Source organism: Aulonocara stuartgranti (genome assembly GCF_965226115.1).
Source record: "Aulonocara stuartgranti genome assembly, chromosome: 6".
Taxonomy (NCBI): Eukaryota; Metazoa; Chordata; class Actinopteri; order Cichliformes; family Cichlidae; genus Aulonocara; species Aulonocara stuartgranti.
The window spans coordinates 26924786-26949413 of record NC_138944.1 but is presented as its reverse complement, the minus strand read 5'-3'; the positions used below and the strand labels follow the sequence as shown (position 1 = coordinate 26949413).

Below are 24628 nucleotides of genomic sequence, written 5' to 3'. Positions count from 1 at the left end.
AGTGTGCGTGTGTGTTTTAGGGGAGGTAGCTGGGATTTTTCATGTCAGTAATATATTTACACTGTTTGCATTCCAGGAGGAGCCTGAGCTAAACACAGTAAATTGAGGATGAGCGTGGAGCCATCTGTGGCTTTGGGGAATGTTAAAAATCGGTTGAAATATTATTCATAGCAGATATACTGGACTTTCTCAATTTCCACTCTAGACAGTCTTCTCTGACACCTGTTCTCCATTGCTTTTGACCCCATCAAATAAGAAACCCTTCACACCGAACATATTTCTAGAGAAGAAAAAAGACGCCTCTCGTGGAAATGAGAATGTCGGTAAATTTGCTTCTAACCAACTTGGCTTAATTACACAGCCAAGATGAATTTTCTGGGTCTGTTCGTACTTGAGTGGGGTACATATTTTGTGAAGACTGCACGCTCTATATTACTCAGCCTCTTAGACTCTCATAGAAAATGTGAAGTCCCTATAAACTTAACCCCTAGGATGTTTTATGTTTTCCCTCACAAATCTTCTTTGCACCCCAGCGCTGAAACCTTAGTGGAGGTGCGCTGAAGTGTGAGCTCTTTGAAAGTAGTTGATATAAAACAGTAAAGGGTTTCTCGGATCACGCTCCAGGTTTCATACTTCTCTGGACATCTGTGCATTTTCAACATGTAAACATCTTTATTTTGCTCCGTTTATTTTGATCTCCTCTCATCTCCTTCCAGCCAGTAACGTGGGTCTTCACCGTCGGCAGATCACAGATCTGCTAGATCAGAGCATTCAGATCAGCTCGCAGTGTTTTGTTATCACGGCTGAGAACCGCTTCATCCTTCTATGTGGTTTCTGGGACAAGAGCTTCCGGGTCTACTCCACTGACACAGGTATCGTTTCACCACAATAGACCAAATATCCAACTGGCCTAATGTGAATGTATCTAAACTAAAATACCTGTAATCTCTCCAAGACTTTCACACATTTGCTGTTTTTTGACATCAGATCCTCACTGTAATGTTTTTGCTTTAACTAAGCTTCTTGTGTATATATATTTTTGGCAGTATGGAAGCTCACAGCATATTTAGATACAAATTAAGCCATATGAAATTGAAATTTAAAATGAATAACACTCCTTTGGCTTTCCTCTAGCACCATCATCAGGTTGGGCATACTAGTGGTCCGGAAAAGACCAATGAATTCAATACTAGTGGTTTTCCTCAAAACTATTAGGTTATGTAACACAATAGAAATACTACTATTAGTTGTTAGAATTCAAGTATTACCTAATAAATAAAACGGCATGCATGTATTTTGCCACTGACCCAGTGATCTGCTTTCATGTAGTTGTGGCAAGTGTCCTACGTTTGGTTGCTATACATTTAGACTCCTTCTTGCCACAGTGGGGCTCTTTTCATTTCCTTTTTAATTCTTTTGCACAAGTTCAAACTTTGTGTGTCGTCAGCAGTGTCAAAGCCTTTTTTACCACTAAAATGCATTATACAGCACAAAAATTGCTTTTTTTTTAGGTTTCTTTGATTCAGTGTGATTTTGATTGTTTTTTGTTTTTTGCTTCTGCTTTGCTGGTTAACTTACTGTTTTTCCACCTAAAGCCTGAGTGCTACTTGCATACACACATCCAATACACTCACTCTCGTGCACACACAAATGCCATCAGGTCAGGGGTCCTAAATGAAACTGTCTGAAGCTTCATCTCTGTACCCCGCTCCTCAATGCTCCCCCCCACACCCTCAGCCTCATTCAGTACTCTACACACATCTATACAACGGGCATGCGATTCAATTTCTACAGGCCAGGCCCTCTGTGTCTTTTGATGGAGGAGGGAGGGAAGGAGGGATGGGAGCACAGAGATAGCTCTATTGTGCGACTGCCACCGGGGTGTGCGACTGGAACGTGAACACAGTTTAATCGCACACGCTCAACAGCTGCCACCGAGGTCCCTAAATCCCCCAGGTTAAAGAACTGAGGGATTTTATCAATTACAAGAATTGATTGGTACACATCCACAAAACCCGTAGCCTCAAACAGTGACACACACACACACCGAGTTTAATTTGTCGGTGTGCACACATGCGTGTGAGCATGAGAGTGAGAGTTTAATACGAGGTGCGTGGTAGCCATTATTGCAGCACCCGTCATTACTTATTTTCAGCGTTTATAAAAATGTCAAACATTTTACATCTTTGATGTCTCTGTTCTTCTTTGAAAGTTTCATAATAATCCTCATCGTTTTCAGCAAGATACAACTTAATTATCCCGCGGGTAGCGATTCTGACACCCAGACAGAAATGTCATGTGCTGCAAACTACCCACTGTTTGACTGCAGAGGTCACACTATGAGGAGCGTAATGAGTATTAGACAGCTAGACAGTGGGGCTGTGGTCTGGGAATCTGACAGCAATTAGCCTCTTTATATATACACACAGAGCACCCTGGATGTGCACAGGCGCACACACAAAGCTGAAGCAAATATTTATTCTTGTCTGGGAATTAGTAGAAGTCTGATCTTGTGTGGATCAACTAACTGAGCAGACAGATGATCAACAAACGCATGGTGGGAAGTTCAAAAGGACTACTGCAATGCAAAAAAACCCTATCTCCCTTATTGTTGAGATGTTTTAATCTATTTTTAAGTAGTTCATTCCTTTGATGTTTACAGAAGAATGAATTTTGATTTACTAAGAACATCCCTGAAAATTTGTGCGCTTTTTGCAGGCAAACTGACCCAGATAGTGTTTGGACATCGGGATGTGGTGACGTGTCTGGCACGCTCAGAGTCGTACATCGGAGGCGACTGCTACGTCCTGTCGGGCTCGCGAGATGCCACCCTGCTGCTGTGGTACTGGAACGGAAAGCATAGCAGCATTGGAGAGAGCCCAGGCAGTAAGTGCACCTTCTGAGAACGTGCACACACACACACGCACACAGCTCTTCACCGAGCTCTCTCTCTCGCAGACAGATGTGACTGTGTGATTTACGGCCTCCCTCTGTAAAGTAACAACTAGTTTCGTCTGACCAAGCTAGGCCTCCTGCATACAGATTGGATTTCGCAGCCCTGTCGCACCAGGAACAGCTTTCGGTAATGTGTCTGAGATTGCGTGCGTGCGTGTGTATTTCTGTGAAGCCAGATATGGTGTGTAGTGTGTGTGAGAATCTGTCTTTAATGTGAGTGAAAGTGAGGGCCACTTAGAGACGTTAAATGTGATGTTGGGGGTCGTCGGGCAGCGCATGAAAGTTCACCACCATCCGAGGGCCACGGGGTCACGTTAGTCGATAAAAGTGAAAAATGTCATGGGGCTCCCTTACGTTACCATAACATATGGCATTAGCCCTGATCAAAGCACGGCGCACACATTGCTTGGTCCTTAGCCCCCTCGGTGCTAATTTGGTCAGCTTAGATTGGCGGACATGTTGATAAGTGATCCATTACAAGTGGGATGAAATTTATGACAAATTGCGATTTGGTTAATAAGCCATATTGGTTTATGATCGTGCAGATGATGGTCATCTAACACATCCATACACGGGATTTTAGAGCAGAAATACACAAGATTTTTTTTTAAACATATTTAGTGGATAACCAGTGGTTTAAAATACTGCTTTAGCTGCACATTTTCTACAAATAACAAATATATGAATATGTTTCCATGCATGTGCTGTACATGTCCTTGCAAGTGCTTGTGTGTCAGTCTAAACTCCTGGTTACCAAGCTGAAGCTAGAGGAACAGACAAAGCAGTCGTCATCTCATCCCATCACCACCACAATGTGATGCTCCATTGCCCCAGACCGCAGAAAGCTCTCCCAGACATGAACTTCTGCTGCACACACACGCACGCATACACACATACATGTACTAACAAAATGCATACAGACAGCAGACCTTTCTTTATTCCTCTCCCACAGACACACGTTAAAGCTAAAGCCTGCGCACACACACACACACATTCCTTTGCATGCATAATGTTCTGTGGGCATCCCACTCACTTCATAAGCTTGACACAAATACATCTGAATGGCTGATATGCACATGCACACAATGACCTATCCCCACTTTGTTCCTGCTGCAGCCACATGTTGTGCACAGCAAAGATTTTACAGACGCTATCGCCATCTGCTGGGCACCTAACGGCAATCATCTGAGTGTGGTATTTACTCAGTAACTACAGTATTTCTGTTTTTTCCTCTTGTTTTGAACGCACCATATGAGAGAATAAATGTACGTAGGTTCACTTCTGCCACTCCTAAGGCCCAAAAATTAATTTCTTTTTAAATACTGAACACAAAGAAACAAAGAAGCTGCCAGTGTAATAATTACATCATAAATTATTTTTAATTAGACTTCATGAACTGGCATTTTATCCACCTCATTTTAAACAAACATATGAAAAGAGATATTAAATCTTATTGAAGTGAGGGATCATGAGACTGTGATCACCGCAGTAGATAGCTTTTGCTCCTCCAAGTATTGAGGTGCATAATCTGAGGGGACGACAAGCTAAGGGGGTGCGTCCACCCTTAAAACCTCTACAGTGCCATGATTGATATAGAAGGAGGAAGAATACTCATCCCTTTATTCCATCTTTCCGAGGAATCTAATGAGACAAACACAGACTGCTTGAAGACGCATAACATTTCAACATTTCATATTCTGGGCGTGAACTGTTACTCCGTAAGAGATGCTATAGAGCCAATAAATGCAAAACCAGCTGTCCCTACTTCTAAAAAACTCTTAGCTGTTGATCACGTGGCTCATGTGTAAATCCGACTAGCATCCAAATGCAGTGTGGTTTAATTTGGTTTATATATTTGTATTATGTAATTTGTGCCAAATCTGGCTTTCACCTTTTCATTTTAAGTGCTTTAAATACTTCCCCAGTTATTTTTCCTGGTCTACATTCATTTATACACACAACACACTAACTTAATCAATCAAACACAGTGTCGGCATGCAGCTGAACTTTCTTTACTAATGGGTTTAGTTTTCTGCTTTTATAATTGGTCTTTATTTTATTTCATTGTGAATCAAATGAATAAATACAATAAAATAAAACCAAGTTATACAAAAATTAAAATATAGTTCATGACAATACAAAACCAAGTTAAAATAAGGAACAAAATAGAATAAAATGGAGTCAAAAACAGTTATTATCTCAACAGAAACAGAGTTGTTTTTTTTAGAATAATTGTTTATTTTAATTTATTTGTAATCTCTTAATAGTTTGAATATAGGGTTGTTACTCAGGGGCACAATCAAGAAGTTCAGATTTGGTATTACAATACAAGCACTTGGCCCACAGCATATGTAGATGTCTCAAACACACACTAACACCTTCTCGTGTTTAATGTACTGACACATTTGGCCTGTGTTTTTTTTATTTACTTGTATTTTTGTCAGTTTTTAAAGTGAAAAGTTTCATTTCAGTTACTTTTACATTTCAGTTTGTGTTTTTGTGTCAGTTTGCTAAAATGTTTTTTCCTAATTTTCGTTTTTAGCTTAGAAAACAATTTAATTATTTTTGTCAAATATGAAGACAAATCTTCTGGGATAACAAAGAATATTTTGTCTTAAGCTACAGCCTCCAAAGTGACCTTGTAGTTGGATCAAAATATCATTTTAACATTAACTCCTATATTCATTCAGTTTTAGTTGTAGTTGTTTCCAATTAATTTCTTACAGTGTGAAACAACTTTTCAAAGGAAAGGTCTTAAATGACATTGCATTTGATAACTAAAAGTAAAAGTGAATAATAGGCATGTTCAGTATAATTTACTACATGGGTATGTTGTCTTACACTTTTCTGTGTTGCTAAATTGATACTCGATTGCTTTGGCGCGCACAGTTTTGGAAAAGTTTTATTAGGAATTCAAGCGTGTGTGAGTGTCCTTGTCTTTTTGAGCTGAGGTTGCGGAAGACCACCTCTCGATATTTAAAAATGCAGTCCAAAGATGCAACTGTGCGTATGAGCGTATTTATGCCAATGCGTGTGCTTACAGACAGAAGACAGATGGAGAAGTAACAGCCGATTTTGTTTTGTCGCTCACCCTGACAGCTCAAACCAAAACAAAATCACACAAACTTCATAACGCACTCTTTTTTTTCCTTCTGGCTCTCATTCTCTCTGTCAAATGCAGAAACATCTGGATCGAGTGAAGGCAGCGAGGGGGAGAAGGTTTTAAACATAAGAGGAGGCCCTTGGTGACAAGTGCTTGAAAGGGAGAGTGAATGAGGGGAGAAGCAGGCTTAAAGACTGTGCAACAAGTCCCAGCGCATCTGTATAAAATAACATGTAAAACACCCTCCAGGATGATGAAATTAGCAATTTTATTTTTGGTTATTTTTGAAAGCCCGCCTCTTTTTTAAAAAAGAAATTTTTTAATAGTTTGGAGTGAAAATTTTTGTAGCTTCAGCTGTGACTACAGTTAGAAGACTAAACCAATCAAGGAGAATTTAAATTTTTTCTTTACCTCCTTCTAGTGGCCATAAAGCAGTACTGCATATGGTAATACCAGGATTGTCTTCGCTTTGTTTGTGTTTTGCCAGCAGACTTTACCACACCGAGGGCCATCCTTACAGGCCACGACTGCGAGGTGACTTGTGCAAGTGTGTGTGCTGAGTTGGGTCTCGTCATCAGCGGCTGCAAAGGTGAGACTGTTTGTCCCTGTAAAAATGTAAGGCTACACTTGTGCTGCTTGCTATTTGAAACTAACAATGCACAGGAGCAGACAAAGGACAAATCTCAGTGGCCACTATATTAGGAACACCTGCAGAGTATGTGAGCTGTGTATGAGCAGATGTTTTTTCAGAGATGATGCACAGACATGTGTGGGAATAACAGCAATTATATAAACAAGATATGAAGGTCATTTTTTTCTAAATAACTGACGGAAAAGAGAAGATATACGGTAAGTATTTCTACTATAGGTGTACAGCTGCACCGAAGATTAAAAGAATAAGCTAAAAACAAACTTTAAAAAGTCATTTATGCTTAAATCAAGCTACGGATTAATTTGTTCTAACCTCTCGTCTCATCTGTATATAGAGGGTCCTTGTCTGATCCATTCCATGAATGGGGACCTGCTGCGGACCCTGGAGGGACCAGAGCGCTGCCTCCGGCCTCGCCTCATCCAGTCCTCCGCCGAGGGACACTGCGTTATCTATTATGACAAGGGACAGTTTTGCCTCTTCAGTGTCAACGGCAAACTGCTGAGGCACATGGAAGTGGAAGACGGCGTCAAGGTGAGGACACGATCACACACATGCGCCTGCACGTGTGCGTCTGCACTGCATCAGTATAGAAAGTCCTCTCCCTGATTAAAAGCTCGGTCTTGGTTTTAGATGCGAGCGAGGTAAAGGTCGCTGTGCCTCGGGACAAACTTACAGCCTCACATCTGTTCTTTCCTTTTCACCCGCATTACACCAGAGGAAAGGCCTCTTTTGATCCGGAGCTCTGTTGTCAGGTCAAATTGCGTTGGCGACGCTGGCGGAAAACATTCCAGAGGAGTGGTCAGCTCTGGACACCAACACCATTAACTACCCTGCAGCGCGGGACGACACATTCCCCATTTCCCACATTTCCTCCCTCGTGGCTCGGGTGACATAAGATAGCGACTACTGCCTTTGGTTTCCCGACCCGATGTGTCCGGCTTGGCCTGGGAAATGTAAGCTAGCTCTGACAGGCAGCCGCGTGCCTGTTTCCTATTAAGAAAGCTCTTGTGCCCAGGCTCCTAACCTGCCAACCAGCCCCGCTCCCACACAAAGCCACAAATATACTCAAATACTGACGGAGTGCATTACAATCCCTGTGAAACTAATGCTGGATCTTTGTGTCTTTAAGAGAAACTAACAGCGTCCTTCAGACAGTTTTTGAGCTTCAGTTTTTTGGTTTCTTTCTGAAGATGAAACTTGGGAACAGTTCAAGCTACTGGCGTTCTTGTCGGCTCTCCTCTGCTGCTGTAAATTCCAGTCGTGTCAGATGGCATTAGGAGAATCCTAATATCTTGGAGTGAGGCTGTAAGAGTCTCAACTCCCTCCCTTCCGCCTGCCTCACCCTCTCTGCTTCACCCTCCTGGTCTGAGACTCCAACAGTATTTTGTACACTCTGGTACATACCAGAATCAATCTTCTCAGCCCTTGGAGCGTCTGCACAGTAGGGCTCCAGTATAAATAAGTGTTTGTCCTGGCCTGCAGTACACACTCAGAAACGGAGAGGAAGACTGTGAGAGAGAGTGTATGCACTGTGAATTTATAGGGGTCTGGAGTCAGAGGTTAGATGACAGGCTAACAGTCGGCATCCTAGTCTAATAGCAGAATCGGGTGACAGGAGCCATACTGAATGGATTACATTCTTTTAAGTACTAGTATAACTCAGGCAGTGTAACCATTCCAGCAGTTCTTTCGCTGCCTGCGTCCGTGTAACAGGAGGATTAACGGCACCATAAATTAAACTTTTTACCTTCTCCAGCCCCAGAATCCACCCACTGTTCCTTGAAAGAAGTAGGAAATATGGGCATTAAAAGTGCATGTGTTTCTGCTGGAGTCATTTTTTAGTCATCCGAGCCCGGGTAGCCATCTTAGCCCCCACAGAGCCATCGGCCATCTTGTTTGGCCGCCCAGTGGCAAAGGACTGATTTATAATGTCTGTCTGCAGCCTCCTACCTGGCCAGGCTGACATGTCTGCCAGCTCCCCTGCCTCCTGCTGGGCTCCAGTAAGGTCATGGACTCCATTAGTAGATACACAAGTGCATTAATACAGCATAAGAACTGATAAATACTTTTACTTTTACTGCTGCTCTGTTGAACGTTATTATGTTGCTTGTGGTCACAAACTTTTAGGCAACTTGGCTAAACTGCGCCGAGCACTTTGCTCTCTTTCATCTCACTGTACCTGTTATTGTGTTGGTGGTGGTTTGGTTGATGGCTCAGACTGAAATGAGCGCTCGTCTTTATCGCCGCTGTCAGATTAACTCCGAATGTTGACACACAAGACAATTGCTGTGGACACAAAGCAGACCCACAGCACACAAATCAACCCGGAGCTGCGCTCGCTCGTGCGCCACGATGACGATGATCTAACGTGACAATTAGTTTGGATTGATTCTCAAGGCCAGCTGAGAATCCAGGGCATCACTGCGCAACGCTTTGTGTAGCTGTGTGTGGGAGCGCCTTCACATCCAAGTTTGTGCCTGAATGAGAAATAAGCTTTTCCCCCCCCTCTCTTTACATACAAAACATTTTTGCTTAATTAGGCTGCAGGTCTTGAAGGGTTATTTATGTTTTCCTTACCGAATCAAGTTCCTGAAAATGACTTGTTCCAACTTCAAGTTTAGGTTTCAGTTTTCCGTTTAATGCGAGCCCAATTCAACACACATGCGGCTGCTGATTGAAGCGTCTCCCGCTGAATCGCCGCAAAGCATGTCACAAAAACCGCAGAGGACAAAAAGCTCTAAATTAGTGTCATTTGCTGCTTTTAGAACTTAACATTCTGCCTCGTCATTTCATCGGCTACGGTTACTTGCTGATTGATGCTCCCGACTCGTTCAGTTTCAGCTTCCACTATGCGCTGCGCTCTTAATAGACTCCAGCACACGACTTGATTTGTGTACATGTGAATCCCGCGGGACCCGTTCGGCCGCTACAGTTTGCAGGAAAAGCAGATGAGACGAGTAAATCTCCGGGCCTCGCTGTGGGGAGCCATCTTTGTTGCGGGTCGGGGTCTGTGTGCAGAAAAACCCCTCAGGATGGCGGCGCTGACCTGAGATTTTTTTTTTGTCGGATCGCTCGACCTCGCGGTACGAGCTTTGCTTTGACGGTAGAGACAAACTGCCCCCAGATCAGCGGCTTATTCAGAGGCAATTTATGCACACGCTACCAAGTTGAAAACCTTTGAGTTTGACCTTTGTGGGACACTTAACAGATGACGCTGGTAAATAATTGATTTTGCATGATGGAAGCGAAGAGTTAAGAAGGAAGTTCTCTGATCATCTTTCACAGGCTGTGCTCCTCAGCCGTGATGGCCAATACCTGCTGACAGGCGGTGATGGAGGTGTAGTATCTGTTTGGCAGGTCCACAACCTCAAACAGCTGTTCACCTATCCGGGCTGTGACGCAGGAATCCGCTCCATGGCCATGTCACATGACCAAAGGTAACGCGCTCAAACAAAAGATCATGCATATGTACAACAGTGGCTATATTTATTTGAAGTTTGCTCACTTGGACAATAACGAACAGTCTCTAGTTTTAATGGAGAGAGACAGAATACTAACCAAAACTTTAGAAAAGACACATCGCATAAGAGTTATAAATTGATTTGCATGTCATTGAGTAAAATAACTATTTGATCTCCAAGCAAAACATGACTCAGTACTTAGTGGAGAACCTCTTGGTGGCAATCGCAGCAGTCGGATGTTTCTTGTGGTTGGTCACACGTCTCTTGGGGGTTTCTTTGTTGTTGCTTAGCAGCTCAAAGTTTCAAATCCTTCCAGAGATTTTCTAAAGGACTGAAGTCTGAAAATCAGCTGACTACCCCATGACCCTGATGTGTTTCTTCTTTAGCCACTCCTTGGTTGTCTTAGCGATATGTTTAGCATTGTCATGCTGGACGACCCATTCACAACCCATCATGAAGTGTTCTGGCTGAGGGAAGGAGATTAAAACATTTTATGGTACATGGCCCCATCCAGTCGTCCCTTAGTACAGTGAAGTAGTTGTTAAGCCCCAAAGCATTATGGGTCCACCTCTGTGCTGAACTGTGAGGATGGTGTTCTTTGGGCTGTACTCCACATGAGTTTTCATATTTCTTCTGTTTTCAAGTAGTTGTCCCCTACTCACCAAGCGTCTTGTAGCCCACGTAGCCTTGTGCAGGTCTACAATCTTGCCCCTGACGTCCTTTGACAGCTCTTTGGTCTCACCCACAGTGGTGGAGAGGTTTTAATGGAAGAAATTGATTCTGTGGACAGGTGTGCTTCATACACATAACTAGTTAAAGTCAGGAGTATGTGTAATTGATGGCTTGATTGTAATTTGTAGGAACCAGAGTTCTGGTTAGTTTGTAGAGGATCAAATACTTATTTCACTCAATATGATGTATAACTTTTGTGTAACGTCTCTTTCTAGATTTTTGGTTGATTTTCTGTTCCTCTCCATTAACATTAAAAAAGTTAGAAAGTGTGTTTTTGGAAGTGAGCAAACTTACAAAATTAAAATTTCCTCCACTTCAAGAGAGCAGGCAAACCATTAAGCTCACCTTCACGGCCTCATGATGTTCCCCCCTAACGTTCCTCAGGTGCATCATAACCGGCATGGCGTCGGGAAGCATCGTCCTCTTCTACAACGACTTCAACAGGTGGCATCACGAGTACCAGACCAGATACTGAGGGTGAAATCAGCAGCGACTTGACTGACAAGAGTTGAGGGGAGGGCGGGGGAAATCCAAACTGTTGCAAGTGTGAACTCTTATCAAAAGCACTATTCTGTCTATATCCTGATATCCTGAATGTAACGAAAGAAGGAAAAAACCCAACATGTCCTGTTATTGCAAAAGAATCAAACTATTTTTAAAAAGGGCATTGCTATATTTTGTAGATCAGATAGAAAATTTTCATACCAGTCTTAGGGTGGGGGTTACGTTACTTTACGGTTAAAAACAAATCTATTTTTAGCTGTAAGAGTCTATTTTCTTCTCAAAATAAGAAACGAGGGATTTGTGGGAAGTTGGTGAGAATCATTTCTCTGTGACGTAAAAATCCAAATATTTGTGTACTTTAGGGTGAATGATTTTTTTTCTGTAGGCGTGTATGTGGTGAATAAATATGAAGCTGTCATTCATTTTAACATGCTTTTCCTGTTTTGGCAACACAGCACATAGATATAAAGTGTTTGAGTAGATGAAGCACAGGAAGATATTGAAGAGGGAATATACATTTATATAAATAACTATATATAAAATGTTTAAATGTAGTCCTCCATATTTAAAATTTTTACTCCCTCTGTACCTCCGTACTTGCTAAGAGATTACGTTTGTGTGCATGGCTCACTACTCATAAAACATCAGTGCAACCTCTTTGCGTTATTTAATACTTTGAACATCAAAAACATAAAACTTACTCTGTAATGTTAAAATCTGCTTTCAGCTCCTTTTAAGATTTATATCCTTTATGACTGAGTAAGCAGTGAATCTTGTTTTATTTTCCCCCCTGCTAAAATCAAGAGCTGAGGATTCAGCTCATACCACCTCAGCACAGTCCACTTTGAGTCTAGTCTCCAAAGCAGTGAGATGAGCAGTGAAAGCTGGAGCAGCGAGGGGGAGGGACTTACCATTTCCATTTTTTTCCTCTCTTTTCATCACAGAATGATTGATCAATGTGATTCAATACTTAAATGCTAATCACACACATTCTTTTGATCTTTAGACAGTCGTCCTCTTATATCTTTGATTTTCAGGAAGCATTCCTTTCTTTAAAGTTGCATTTCTAAAATGGTTTGAATCTCCAGCAACACGGGAGCTACTTTTATCTTTTTCTTCCAATCAGTTTGGAGTGTTTTTGTGTGATGAGTTCTGACAATAAAATGGAATTTTATAACCTGAATTGTCCTTTGGTGTATCTTTTATAAGGTGTGACTCAGCCCCCCCTAGTGGTAACCCACACATCCAACACAAAAACAAATACTAATTTCAAGTCTTTATTGCTGAACCACTCTAAAATAGTGGGACATTAAAAGCAACCACTCAGCGCCTCATAAAAACCACTGATACATTTGCTCTTCTCATACAGTTTTTGCTTTACAAACTGTTAAAGCATGAAAATCTACTTTGACTACATATACAGTACATAGGAGAAAAATTAGGCCATGTAGCAACTTGAATTTGTGAACAGAAGGTATTCATGCAGTGAAAAAACTGCTAAACCAGCGGAGGATTTGGCTCTGCTGACAACAGCTGTGGAGTTAAGAACGAGGACAAAACAGGTCACTTTATTTGTTTTTACGCTGCAGAGAGTGAGATCTGGTTTTGATGAAGGTAATCTGTAAGCTGTTGGCCTGTGATCGAGTCCAAACTCAATAATCATAACAGGATAATCATTCCTGTGGTTTTACTCTCACTGGACACTTTTTTAGGTACACCTTACTAGTTGGACATTCACACCTGCAGGCACCAATTTAAGAATCATTAACCTAACACCACTAACTGCATGTCTTTGGACTGTGGGAGGAAGCCAGAGGACTGGGAGAGATCCCCCACAGACACAGAAAGGCCCGGGCCCTTTGGAATCAAACTTGGGACCTTCTTGCTGTGAGGCAACAGTGCTAACCACTGCGCCACCTTCAGTTTAGCTTTTATCGTTTGAAAATGTTTCATTTTACTTTAGTTTTGATGAGTTTCAGTGTTAGTTTTAGTTTTTTAAATTATTATTGTTCAGTATGGAGGGCATATTTTTCTCGTCATTTAAAAAAAATAATAATAATAATTTTTAAGCTGCTGACTCGCATCCAGAGTCTCAAATATGTCCATTAATACCACATCAGGCAAGATGTAATAACATTTTTTTTTAACCAGACTAACAAATACTAAATCTAAAGATCCCTTCTATATAATTTTGTTTGAATTAATTTTCAAAATTTTAGTTTAGTTTAGTTAACTATAATAAAACTATAAAGCCCCACACCATTACGCCACCACACGGGGCAGGATGGATCCATGCCATGTTGTTTACATTGGAAAATCAAGACTCAAACCTGACAAAGTGTCAATTGCAGCAGTTTAACAGGTGTACCTAACAAAGTGGCCATTGAGTGTGCATAGCTCATGACATAGTGGTGACCGGAGAGAATATACCAGCAAGTATGTTTTTCCTGTACAGTACCAGTCACGTCTGTATTGAGAGTTTCGGTTAAATAAAAGTTACCGTGCAGTTCGGTTTAACATCTGTTGGATCTTTCTTCTCTTTACATGTGCTCACAGCTGTAGTTCAGCACAATACATACAAATAAAGCGTATGAGTGAAAGTTGCAGTCGGCTACTCAAACAAAGAGACTTTAATGACTCAAATACACGTACGGAGTACATTACTTTCCTTCAGTAGTGCCTGGACATGCAATGACCTTTAGCTAGTTGTTTTTAGATGTCCATCACACGTCTGTCTCCAGTCCATCATGAAGGGTAGAATTATACTTTGTGCTCACAAAAAAAAAACCCAAATTAGATTTTATGCTTCTTTTTCCAAACAGTTCCAGTTCCAGGGTGCTGCTGTGAGTAGAAACATTGTAACCAGCACTCTGTTTATATCTAACATTGGCTAATAAATCTAAGGAGTTGAAAAATGATAAAGAGGATAGATGAGCAGAAGAGGAAACTTTTGATCTTAAAACAGCAATTTTCCTAAGACTATTTTTGCAGCATTTCTCACTTTTGGAAGAATTGCAGAACACAATATTTGGGGAACTGCTGCACTAGAGGTCATTTGGATGTTACTGTAGACGTAGCTTCAAAATTGCGTGTGAACAGCCATTTCTTTCAAATTTAACAGATCTGATGATTCCCAATTTTACACTCAAACACATACGTGGAGCTAAAGCTGTTTGAAACACTCTCTGACTCCTTAGCCATGGGCTACTTTGGCAGATACCACCTTTACTTTGTCGACACAATGCATGAAATTGTCAATTGGCCACTATCATCAGGATGACTTTACTACAGGTAGACAGTCTAGCAAATTTGGGACTTCGATATGGTGAAGTGATTGAAAAACGCATACAGAATCACACACAGTAGCCTCTCTAGGAGTTTGCTATGCGTTTGTACTGAATAACCCTTTAAAAAGGGGCCCCGGGGATTCCAAATGGGAAGCTAAAACAAGAAATCTGACTAAGCAGTGTATGAATTCAAAAGACAAACCACTCAGAAGAACGATATTCAGTTCATTCCCTTTCAACATCCTCAATTAATAAATAAAAACATATATACAATCAACAGAGTACAGAAAATGCCTCATATCCTTTGTCTAATAAAATGAGCGGGAAAAGAATATGAGGGGAAAAGGCATGGTCACAGCGGTCACTGGCTCAGTTTACATCTACCAGGAAATGCTAATTGAGATGTTTCATCCTATGGTTTCTGTTTCTGTTTGTGGGGATAAGAGTGTTTAGAGCTTCTCCACAAGTTCTTCGGCTGTTAAAGGGATAGGAGAAGGAGGGCAAAAAGGAGAGGGCGGGGTGGTGGATCTCAGAGGTGTGGAAGGAGGAGAGGGAAACAGGGTTGGATGGATAGGTGAGGGGGAGGAAGGCTCACATTTTGTTGGGGATGAGAGAGGGAATAACACAACGGGCTGGATCGGGGAGACAGTGGGTGAGGAAGGCTGAGATGCTGCTTGTTTGGTAGGACAAGCAGAGGGAGCATTTGTGGTCAGCTCGATCAGAGATGCCGGGGAAGGACGGGAGATGGGTGCAGAGGAAGCTATGCATGTGAGAACAGCAGGAGGACACAAGGGTGAGGTAGACTCTAAAGACGAACAGGGGGCAGCAGTTGGGGAGGTTTCTATTTGTGGTGGAGAAGAAATGAGCAAAGAGTTGATGGGACAAGTTTCAACAGAGGGTGAAGGAGAAAACTGAAGTGAACTTAAAAGATTAGAGGTGGGCAGGTCAAGCTTAGCAGCTAATGTGTGGCTGTCATTCGGAGAATCGGAGTGGGGAGGTGCAGATTTGGACGTAGTATCAGGCCTAGCGGTTTCTGTTGAAGCCAGCTCGTTAGATTCGGGTACTTTGGCAAATGGTGACGCCGACTGGTCCGGAAGAGCAGATGGGACTTCAGTGCCATGCAACAGGGGCGAACATGGCACTGCTTGTGGCCCTGGACAACAACGGGCCGTGAGCTGAAGGGTCTCCTTATCTAGCGCTGTGTTCTGGAGGAACAAAACAAACCATCAGCTTGATGCGCGTGCATCCAGCAACATCAGTCAGAACAGAAAGAGATACTGCGGGTTGATCTCAGGAAATCATATTCATTTAGCATAAATAATCCTTCTGTGTTTGTTTTTCTTTTTTTCAGAACTACTGACCCAGCTTTTAGTGAGTAAACAAAATGAATGAATAAAGAAGCTAATGGAAATAAATGGACACAAAAAAACTGAAAGATGTTCACCAAAAGAAAGTACGCTTTGCACAGAAGACTGACCCAAACGGGAAGAAAACCACATCAAAGTGCTACTCTATGTACAGACGAAGGGCAAATGAGAAAGGGAACTTTTACTTTGTACGGATGCCTAATGGTTCACTTTTACATAAATCAACCAAAATAACACATACTTGAGAATACTTTGAAGACAAAAACTAGTAAATGTAACGTTCCTCACTTGCCCTTTTGCTGAATCTCAGCAGCAGAACAGATGAGGCGTAGCATCGTGTTAGTACATACCATTGCCTTGGAGCTAAATCAGAGGGACGAAAAGCAGGAAGGTGGCGGGGGAGGTGGGGAAGAAGCAAAAAAGGGACAGAGACTAGTCTTACTCACAGCTTCACAAAGAAAAGTCAACACAACAAGCATGACAGCCGGTGGACAGTTGTTCCAGCTCAGTGCTGCTGCGCCGTTTCAAGTCAAACTACTCCCAACCAAAAGGCTCCTTCAGAGGACTGACGTGGAACAAACTGTGAAACCTTCTGTAAAAGGGTTAGTGTCAGCGAGTGCTGCATAACAATCAGAGGACTGAGTGGATTAAATGTGGATTTAGTTTTAAAAGAAAAGCCTGTAATCACTCCAGACTTTTTTTTAAAATTATTATCACTGTTGTTTAAGGTCTGTTGGTGGGTGAGAGATCACTGACTCCCATACCTCACATACCTCAGAGTGAAATGTGGAAGTTAAAGAACTGAGCACAGTTTTCTGAGCAGGAAGTTATAATAGATAAATTGTGACAGAAGAGTTAATAATTGATGATTATTAAATAGCTTGATTTTTAGGGAATAATCTGGACAAACAAGTGAAACTGTACAAAATAGAAAACTAAATCCTTTGGAGAAAATAAACGGTCAATCGTTTGGCCAAAAGCATTGCTGGAAGTTAAGTGTTCGGATTAATAAAAACACTATTAGGCAGTTTAATAAGAGTACATACAGAGACTGTATATAAACGATGGATATAGTTTGCAGGTGAGTTTTGTTATTGTTTGTTTTTTAATGGCGGATACAGTGGATTATTTCAAAAAGATATCTGCTTGCATAAAACGCCCCTTCACATACAACGTGACGACGGCTCCACGCCGCTCTACAACTTTGGCTTAGTGTTGAACTTTGACCGTGGCGTGCTGTGACGTACGTTCCAGATCAAACTAGGAAAAAGACTTGCAGGGAACAGCGCATATTGTATGACCCCAATTCCTCAAAAGTTGGGTTGGTATGTAAAACATAAATTATAATGTAATCCTACAAATCTCATAAGAGAACACAAAAATGTTTAAACTGAGACACTTTGCTCGTTCCGTGAATTTTACTCCAGCAACTAGGGCTGGGCCATATTATACCGTTCACGGTAATACCGGTATAATGTTAGGCAACGATAGGAAAATGACATATCGCGATAGAATGGGAGTAAAACGCGCATGCGCAGTGCCTTTGTTTTCATACGCACATGGCCGATTGTTGAGTGAAACAGATGAACCAGAATTGGTTTGTAAAAATGGTGCAACTTCCATGATGTGGAACTGGTTTGGTGTTTGTCCGTCAGATACACAACAAAGCACATTTTTTTGCAGAACATGCAAGCGGCCGTTGTTATTGTCGTATTTGTCGGACTAAGATGCCCTTAAATCTGGGAGTAATCTGGGTCCTAAACTCCGAATGCTTCAGGTCAAACGAACACTGCAGCATCACTTAGAGTTAAAAACTGTCTAAATTCTTTCATCTTTAATAAAACGATCAGCATTGCTGCTTTACCAGGTGTAACTATAAAGTTTAACTTCCAGGCATCCATGAAAACAAAAGTTATTACATTTAACGGAGTTAGAAGTTAGCAGGAAGCTAGCGGAAGTTAGCTCGCTAGTTTCGCTAGTTACCTAAGCATGATATTGCATGTTCTGACTGAGAGATTTCTGAAAAAAATCAAACGTACAGCTCTGCTATCACTTCCAACATAAATGAAGACAGGAAACTAAACAGCAGTGACGTTTGTAGGGTTACTGAAGTTGGGCTAGCTGGTATATAATGATGTGCTACGTGATCGCTAGCGACACAGCTATGTTAGCATAACATAAACAGTGAAGCTGGAGGACGAACACTAACACTTTTCCACTTATAAAAGTTAACGTGAAGGTTCTTCATGGTTAGAGACAAATGCAATCGCATGGCAGGATGCTGTAAACGGACCAAACTTCAGTCAGGAGAACAACTGAGATAATCCATCCACAATACGAGGTTAGTCATTAATATACTGCAGCAACATGGGAATAGAGCAGCTGCCAGAGAATTCAACATTAATGAATCAATGGTACAGAAGTGGAGGAAGCAAGAAGAATGAGTTTAATAAAGTTTGATTTATCTGACTGCTTTGTTTCGCTTAATGTGCCTTATAATCCCGTGCACCTTATGGTCCGAAAAATGCGTACTGCACACTGCAGTTTAATGTTGCAAAGCACCTCTTTTTAACTTCAGTGGATATTATACATGGTTATGCTCAGGATATGTCAGCACATTTCTACTGGAAATGCCTTTTGGTTAAACTTTCAGCAAGGAATTTGCATTTGCACTGTTACATTTTTATAAAGCTTTAATGTACATAAAAACCAGCTTCTTGTTTAAGTGAAAATAAATGGAAGGTTGTCTTTTTGCGCTAGTAATGTTGTGGAGTATTTTGTCTCGCATCAATTATATCGTCGGTTATATCGTTATCGCAAATTTTCAAATATATATCGTGATAAATATTTTTGGCCATATCGCCCTGCTCTACCAGCAACGTGTCTGAAAACAGTTGAGATTGTAGTAACAAAATCCTGTAGAAGTAAGTGCTACTAAACAGAAACAGCTAGAGGAGCCTTTTAGAACTAACTAGGTTCATTTGCATGAGGTCAGTAATGTGACTGGGACCAGATGATTATGATATACACAACTGTATAACTAATGACGACTTATTCAAGTGGGCCAAACGTATTCTACACTTGTGTTATTCTAAACATGGATGCTATAATTAGTTACCATGCTATAGCAAAATGTTAATATTCCCTTTTTCTTTTAAACAAATGCATCATTGTCCCTCTCTGCGGCAGCTTTGCTAAAAGAAGTGCTCGTCCATTTAATAAGACATCACTGGGTGTTTTTAAAAAGTTGGATTTGTAGACAACAAAGACATCACAGAACAATCTGGCCCTATTTCTTTAAAATGCGCAAATGGAGTCTTACATCCAAGCCATAAAGACACTTTGAATCCTTCTCTGCAACTACAACTTTGTGCCGGCACTTCCAAAGCTTTTCCTCAAGGTGGCGCCAGACTATCAAAAATGGGAATGACTGCTAAGCAGCCAATCATTGATTTATTAGATCAGCAGTTACAGAAAGTTGACTTTAAGACAAATGTGATGACTGACATAATAAATACAGAGAAGGAGGCAAACTGCATTGCGCTAGCAGTGTAAACATGCTTTTAAAACCTCAGTGACAGTATGATCCAACACCCCCCCCCCCCCTCCAAAAAAAACCCCCAAGACAAACCAACATTTTCTTTTTAATCATATTATATAAACGTTGTGACCAGCACAAAAGGAGCTGAATGTGAATAAAAGGAGCAGAGTGACACATGTGCAGAGAGTCAGGGGGTTAAATCCAGAACACAGTGTTAGTGAGTGCAGTCACTGCAGCTGGCAGCCCAAGAAGTGGAACAGGGGGTCGGAGAATGAAGCAGGAAGGAAGGGAAAGGGAGGGTGAGACGGGAGGGTGAGGAGGGAGACTGGGGGGTGGGGATGGGAGTTGTTGTAGATGGAGTAAGAGTGCGAGCGGAAGGGTGATAGCTGGAGAGGATGACGGGAGTTAAGAGGGGCGGTGGTAAGAAGTGTGTACCCAGCTCTCAGCTCCAGGCGTCCCCTGTGGTCCTGGGTCAGGTGTGAGGGAGGGGTGAGGATGAGGGTGGAGGAAGAGCGTGGAGAGGAGGAGGAAGAGGAGGAGCCGAGGCCAGGGCCCGCAATTACACCTCAAACTGTCAAATGAGATTTACAACAGAATGAGGCTTGGAGTGCCAAATCAAATTTCTAATCAAAGACATCTTCTCCTTCCTCCACCCCCACCATCCTGCTTTCACTTTAGACAGACTGAAGAGACTGTGCTCAGCTCATGGGTGGTGTGACCTGATGAGGAGAGGAAGTCAAACTGTACAACAGGAAGTGATGTAAATGAGGCTTGAAAGAGACAAGATGAAGAGCTGCCCATACTACGGGAATAAATTGTGTATTTCTGTCTCTGAAGTCTTAAGACTTATGGCTTCATCCGTGTCTTCCTGGATGAACACGAGATCAGAAATTCTTGGCCCAGTGGTCAACTAAACCTTTGTTTGGTTAGGAGCGCAATCTTGTGTATTTGGGTCAAACATTCACAATCACGCAGTAAATGCTTGGAAAAGGGCCTGACATGTTCATCCCACTGCAGGCTCCGGGTCACTTACAACTAAACCCACACCAAGACATCAGTATTGCTGATTTAGATTTAGGAGATCGTTGAAAGGTAATCTCATTACAGTTACAGGATTGAAAAAAAAAACCCTCCAGAAATATGTAACAAATCATGTCTCGTTCCAGGTGCTTACCATGATGACTGACACCCCGGCTGTGGTGGTGCTGTGCTTTGGCGCGGTGTTGAAGTGCGTCTTCAGTTTACCTGTCACCTCCATCTTCATGTTATTCTCCATGATTGCATCATCCTTGGCACACACAAACACACAATATTGAAATCCACACAGAAACAAATAACCACAGTCTCGGGCTGTGTTAATACAGATTGTGTTAGAGTACCGTGACCCATGGATGTGAGAGAACATCTTGTGCTGTGTATCGAGCCTCAGCGTTGACCTGCAGCATCTTTCCAATCAGCTCCTGCAACATTTCACAACACTAGGTTAGTTCAGCTTTAAAGATAAATTTCCTTTAGACTTAAAGTCTTTTCGGGGGGTTTTTGGCCACCAGGCGGCGGTGTAACAAGAAATAAGTGCCAAATTGATATGTGACCGATGAAGATGTTCTAGCAAACCCGTGGGCAGTGTTGCCAACTTAGCGACTTTATCGCTATGTTTAGCGAGTTTTCAGACCCCCTTAGCGTCTTTTTTTCTAAAAAGCGACTAGCAAATGAATCGCGCATGACTGTAACGCAGTCAGTTCTTCTTTTATTGTTATGTTGTTTTGGGGATCACAAGGTTTAAAACTACTTATAAACACACACACACACACACAAAGCAACTCCCCCAGAGTGCCTATTTCGGGTCACTTTTGCCAGTCCAAGCCCGGATAGAGGAGCAGGGTTGGAATTGTGACATTAAAAAAACAATAATTGCTAAAAGAAATTTAATTTGTAGTTCTAAATAAATTCTAAATGCATTTAGGACGTTTTTTACTCACTTTATGTCTCTTCCACAATGTTATTTTTCTCGCCTACAACATAGGTTACAATTACATTAGCATGACCAATTATGCAAATTAGGCGATGGCGTCATGTAGCGACTTCTAGCGACTTTTAGGACAGCCAATAGCGATTTTCCTTACTGAGGAGTTGGCAACACTGACTACCTGCAGGCCAAAATCATCCATGTATAGTCGCATTTCAGTCCATCTGATAAATACCAATGCACAGAATCAGGTGGGTGTATGCTTGAACTAATCAAGTGGATTTTGAGTTAAATTGAAAATTAAAGTGTGGAACAAGTATAAACTACAGCTCCTTGATGCTAGCTCAAAAAGTGAACCGATCTCCATAAACTCCTATGTCAAAATATGCAACTTTACAGCAAACAGAAACATGATCTACAGCATGTTGCAAAGAGCAGTTTTGGTCACTCTAGTTATTTTACCCCTTCATAGTAACTGTGCTTGATATTACTCACACTTTAAACACTTTTAAATCTTAAAATTAAGTGTTAGTAAGGGTTGGCAGCTGACCCTAGATGACTGCTAGTTAGCTTCTTGCTAGTAGCCTTTTGAGTATTTTTCTGTCATTATTTGACAACTAATATTGCTTAGAGTGCTGATAATTGTACTAAAATACTGTGCAAGAAGTAAATTACAGGATTTTATGTACTATTAGCATATATTTGTACCAGTCTCATGCATTTATACAATTTATGGATACACCATGCTAACCAAGCATGGTGATAACTGACAGCTTTATGCTATTTGTTTCTGGAGCAGTTTATCTGTTTTAACTGCTTTATTGGGAGGAAAAAAAAAAACTATTATCTCAACAAAAAAACTGGAAATATATATTCCTGGCAAAGCTGGTTTCTGCATTGCAATAAATTATAAACATGTTCCTAAAAGAACCACTTTTTAAAATATAAATAATGACCATTTGTGCACATGTGCACTCAGGAAGTCACGTATGCATATATTGTTTCCAGAGAAATCGTGCTCTCTTAGATCTACAGCTTCATTACGCCACGCTGCCTCATGGTGTGGCATCAATAACTGTGCTCATGTCTACAGCGACAAAGCCACTGTAACACAAGTGTGTTTAATTAGCAGTTAGGTCTTGCACGCTGAGTGCCGGCTGCCACCTTAATACTTGACATTAACTTAGAGAATTGAGGGGGTTTCTGCGTCCTTCAGCAGAAAGCAGCTATTACAGGAGTCTCTACTCTTGTATACTTGAACTAAAAAAGCTGGAGGCTTGTTTCAGGCTTTTTGCAGCCAATGCAGAGAGAAGGGTAAGGATTAAACAACAGAGTGGGTAGCGTAACCCTCCAGAGTAATGTCATCTAATGAATATATATGAATTTTGTAAATCAGTGGTCCTGACCTTAGCTGAGTCAGTGATGTTGTCCCAGTAAGGACTGGGAAAGTCCAGTCGCCCTTGAAGGATTTGGTCAAATAAGTCCTCTTGCTGGTTATTCTCACTATATTGAAGGAGAAACACACACTCAGAAAAACAACTCAGAATTTATAATGCATTACTCAGCAAACGTGACATACATCTAAACTGTGAAAAAACTGAACCATCTGTATTGTACTTTGCATAATAAAATCCTTTCATTTTGAATTTCAATTTGTGGCTACTGCCATAAACATGAAGTGCTAGAGATGACATATGGGTCACATTAACGTAAATCAAATTACAAAATCCTTAGCACAGTGACTAATATTAGCGACAGCGTACAGATGTAGCAAACTGACAGTGATGAAAGTCAAACTGACAACGTTGCTGAATTTCTGCTGACAATTTAGAAAAGATTGAATTTTTTGCTCAAAGTCATAGACTGTATATTAATGACTGGCATAGCCTTCAGGACTGCAAAGTTAAGCTGCACTCGTTTTAATGGCCAGCAGGGGGTGACTCCTGTGGGTGGAAAAATAAGAAGATAGAAAAATCTGACTTCTGGCCTGGTTATGACCTATTTAATTTATAGACTCAATCTATATCTCCACTTTCTAGTTTAATACTGCACTATCTCAGTTTAATAAGCTGGGGTGTCATATAAAAAGTAAATACAAAGTAAAGCATATTTTAGGGCATGGCTAGCTTGTCATTGATATATTGACACCAAATGAACTTGAACAGCATCCTCGCTCATTAAATCTAGGCAAAAAAGTATGGTAGCAATATATGGCATCACCTGTTATCCACCTGTGATATAGTATCTACCTTTAAAACTGAAAACCACGTCCCTCTACATGTTTGTTTACTGAACTATGTGAACCGAGTACCTTCTAAAAGGAGGGAATCCACACAGGAGGATGTAGGTGATGACACCTGCGGCCCAGATATCCACCTTCAGGCCATAACTGTGAAATGAGGGTAAGAACAGAGCCAGAAAAAGACTAAATCGTTTAAAGCAAACTCTTTCTGGACATAAAAATACAGAAAAAACATTTTGACATTTGACAAATGAAAGTTTCTAATCTGCTGTAACGGTACAACAGTACATATTACCACATAAACGTGCCTGCTGCCACATACTGTATGCGTAGTTTGTCATGCTGTATTGTACACTGGTATAAAATACAGTTTTCTTTTTAATCTTCAGTCAGCTGATTACAACAGCACAATACTAAAGCATATTGCGTCAAAGCGTCCAGCTTACCCTGACTCAGCGATGATTTCTGGAGCCACATATGTAGGAGTGCCACATACAGTATACAAGGGGCCCTCGACTACTGTAGCTAGGCCAAAGTCTCCAAGTTTCAGTGATTTGGTGCCATCTGGGTACTCAAAAACCTAGAATGAAATACTCATTTAAAGCCCACAGAGGATCTGGATTTGTTGTAAGACCCACCCCAAAACACAGCATGTTTGTAAATGCATACCAGTAGATTCTCTGGTTTAATGTCTCTGTGGACGATGTTCAAGCTGTGTAAGTACTTCAGCGCTCTGGCGAGGTTGTACACCATGATACTGGCGTCTCTCTCTGTGTATTTGGCCGAGGAGGTGATGGCGTCAAATAAATCGCCTCCCT

The 24628-nt window shown here is 41.4% G+C and overlaps 2 protein-coding genes across 12 annotated transcripts in view; one reads left to right on the top strand and one right to left on the bottom strand.

Moving 5' to 3' along the window:
• Window positions 1-12590, top strand: part of lrba (LPS-responsive vesicle trafficking, beach and anchor containing) — a 176210-nt gene extending 163620 nt beyond the window's left edge. For 3 of the 5 annotated variants that reach the window (XM_082537099.1, XM_082537100.1, XM_082537097.1), the window contains 6 exons: window positions 717-872; window positions 2719-2886; window positions 6546-6647; window positions 7045-7241; window positions 9996-10147; window positions 11288-12590. In XM_082537099.1, the coding sequence (XP_082393225.1) occupies window positions 717-872; window positions 2719-2886; window positions 6546-6647; window positions 7045-7241; window positions 9996-10147; window positions 11288-11378 (866 nt within the window). In that variant the 3' untranslated portion in view covers window positions 11379-12590. The remainder of the gene's footprint in view (window positions 1-716; window positions 873-2718; window positions 2887-6545; window positions 6648-7044; window positions 7242-9995; window positions 10148-11287) is intronic. The other 2 variants (XM_082537101.1, XM_082537098.1) reach the window with 1 other exon arrangement.
• An 80-nt stretch (window positions 12591-12670) lies between these two features.
• dclk2a (doublecortin-like kinase 2a) overlaps window positions 12671-24628 on the bottom strand; it is a 63716-nt gene continuing 51758 nt past the window's right edge. For 4 of the 7 annotated variants that reach the window (XM_082537113.1, XM_082537112.1, XM_082537110.1 and 1 more), the window contains exons 11-17: window positions 24480-24626; window positions 24257-24390; window positions 23880-23957; window positions 22975-23071; window positions 20982-21062; window positions 20777-20890; window positions 12671-15899 (exon numbers count right to left, since the gene is read on the bottom strand). In XM_082537113.1, the coding sequence (XP_082393239.1) occupies window positions 15144-15899; window positions 20777-20890; window positions 20982-21062; window positions 22975-23071; window positions 23880-23957; window positions 24257-24390; window positions 24480-24626 (1407 nt within the window). In that variant the 3' untranslated portion in view covers window positions 12671-15143. The other 3 variants (XM_082537114.1, XM_082537116.1, XM_082537115.1) reach the window with 3 other exon arrangements.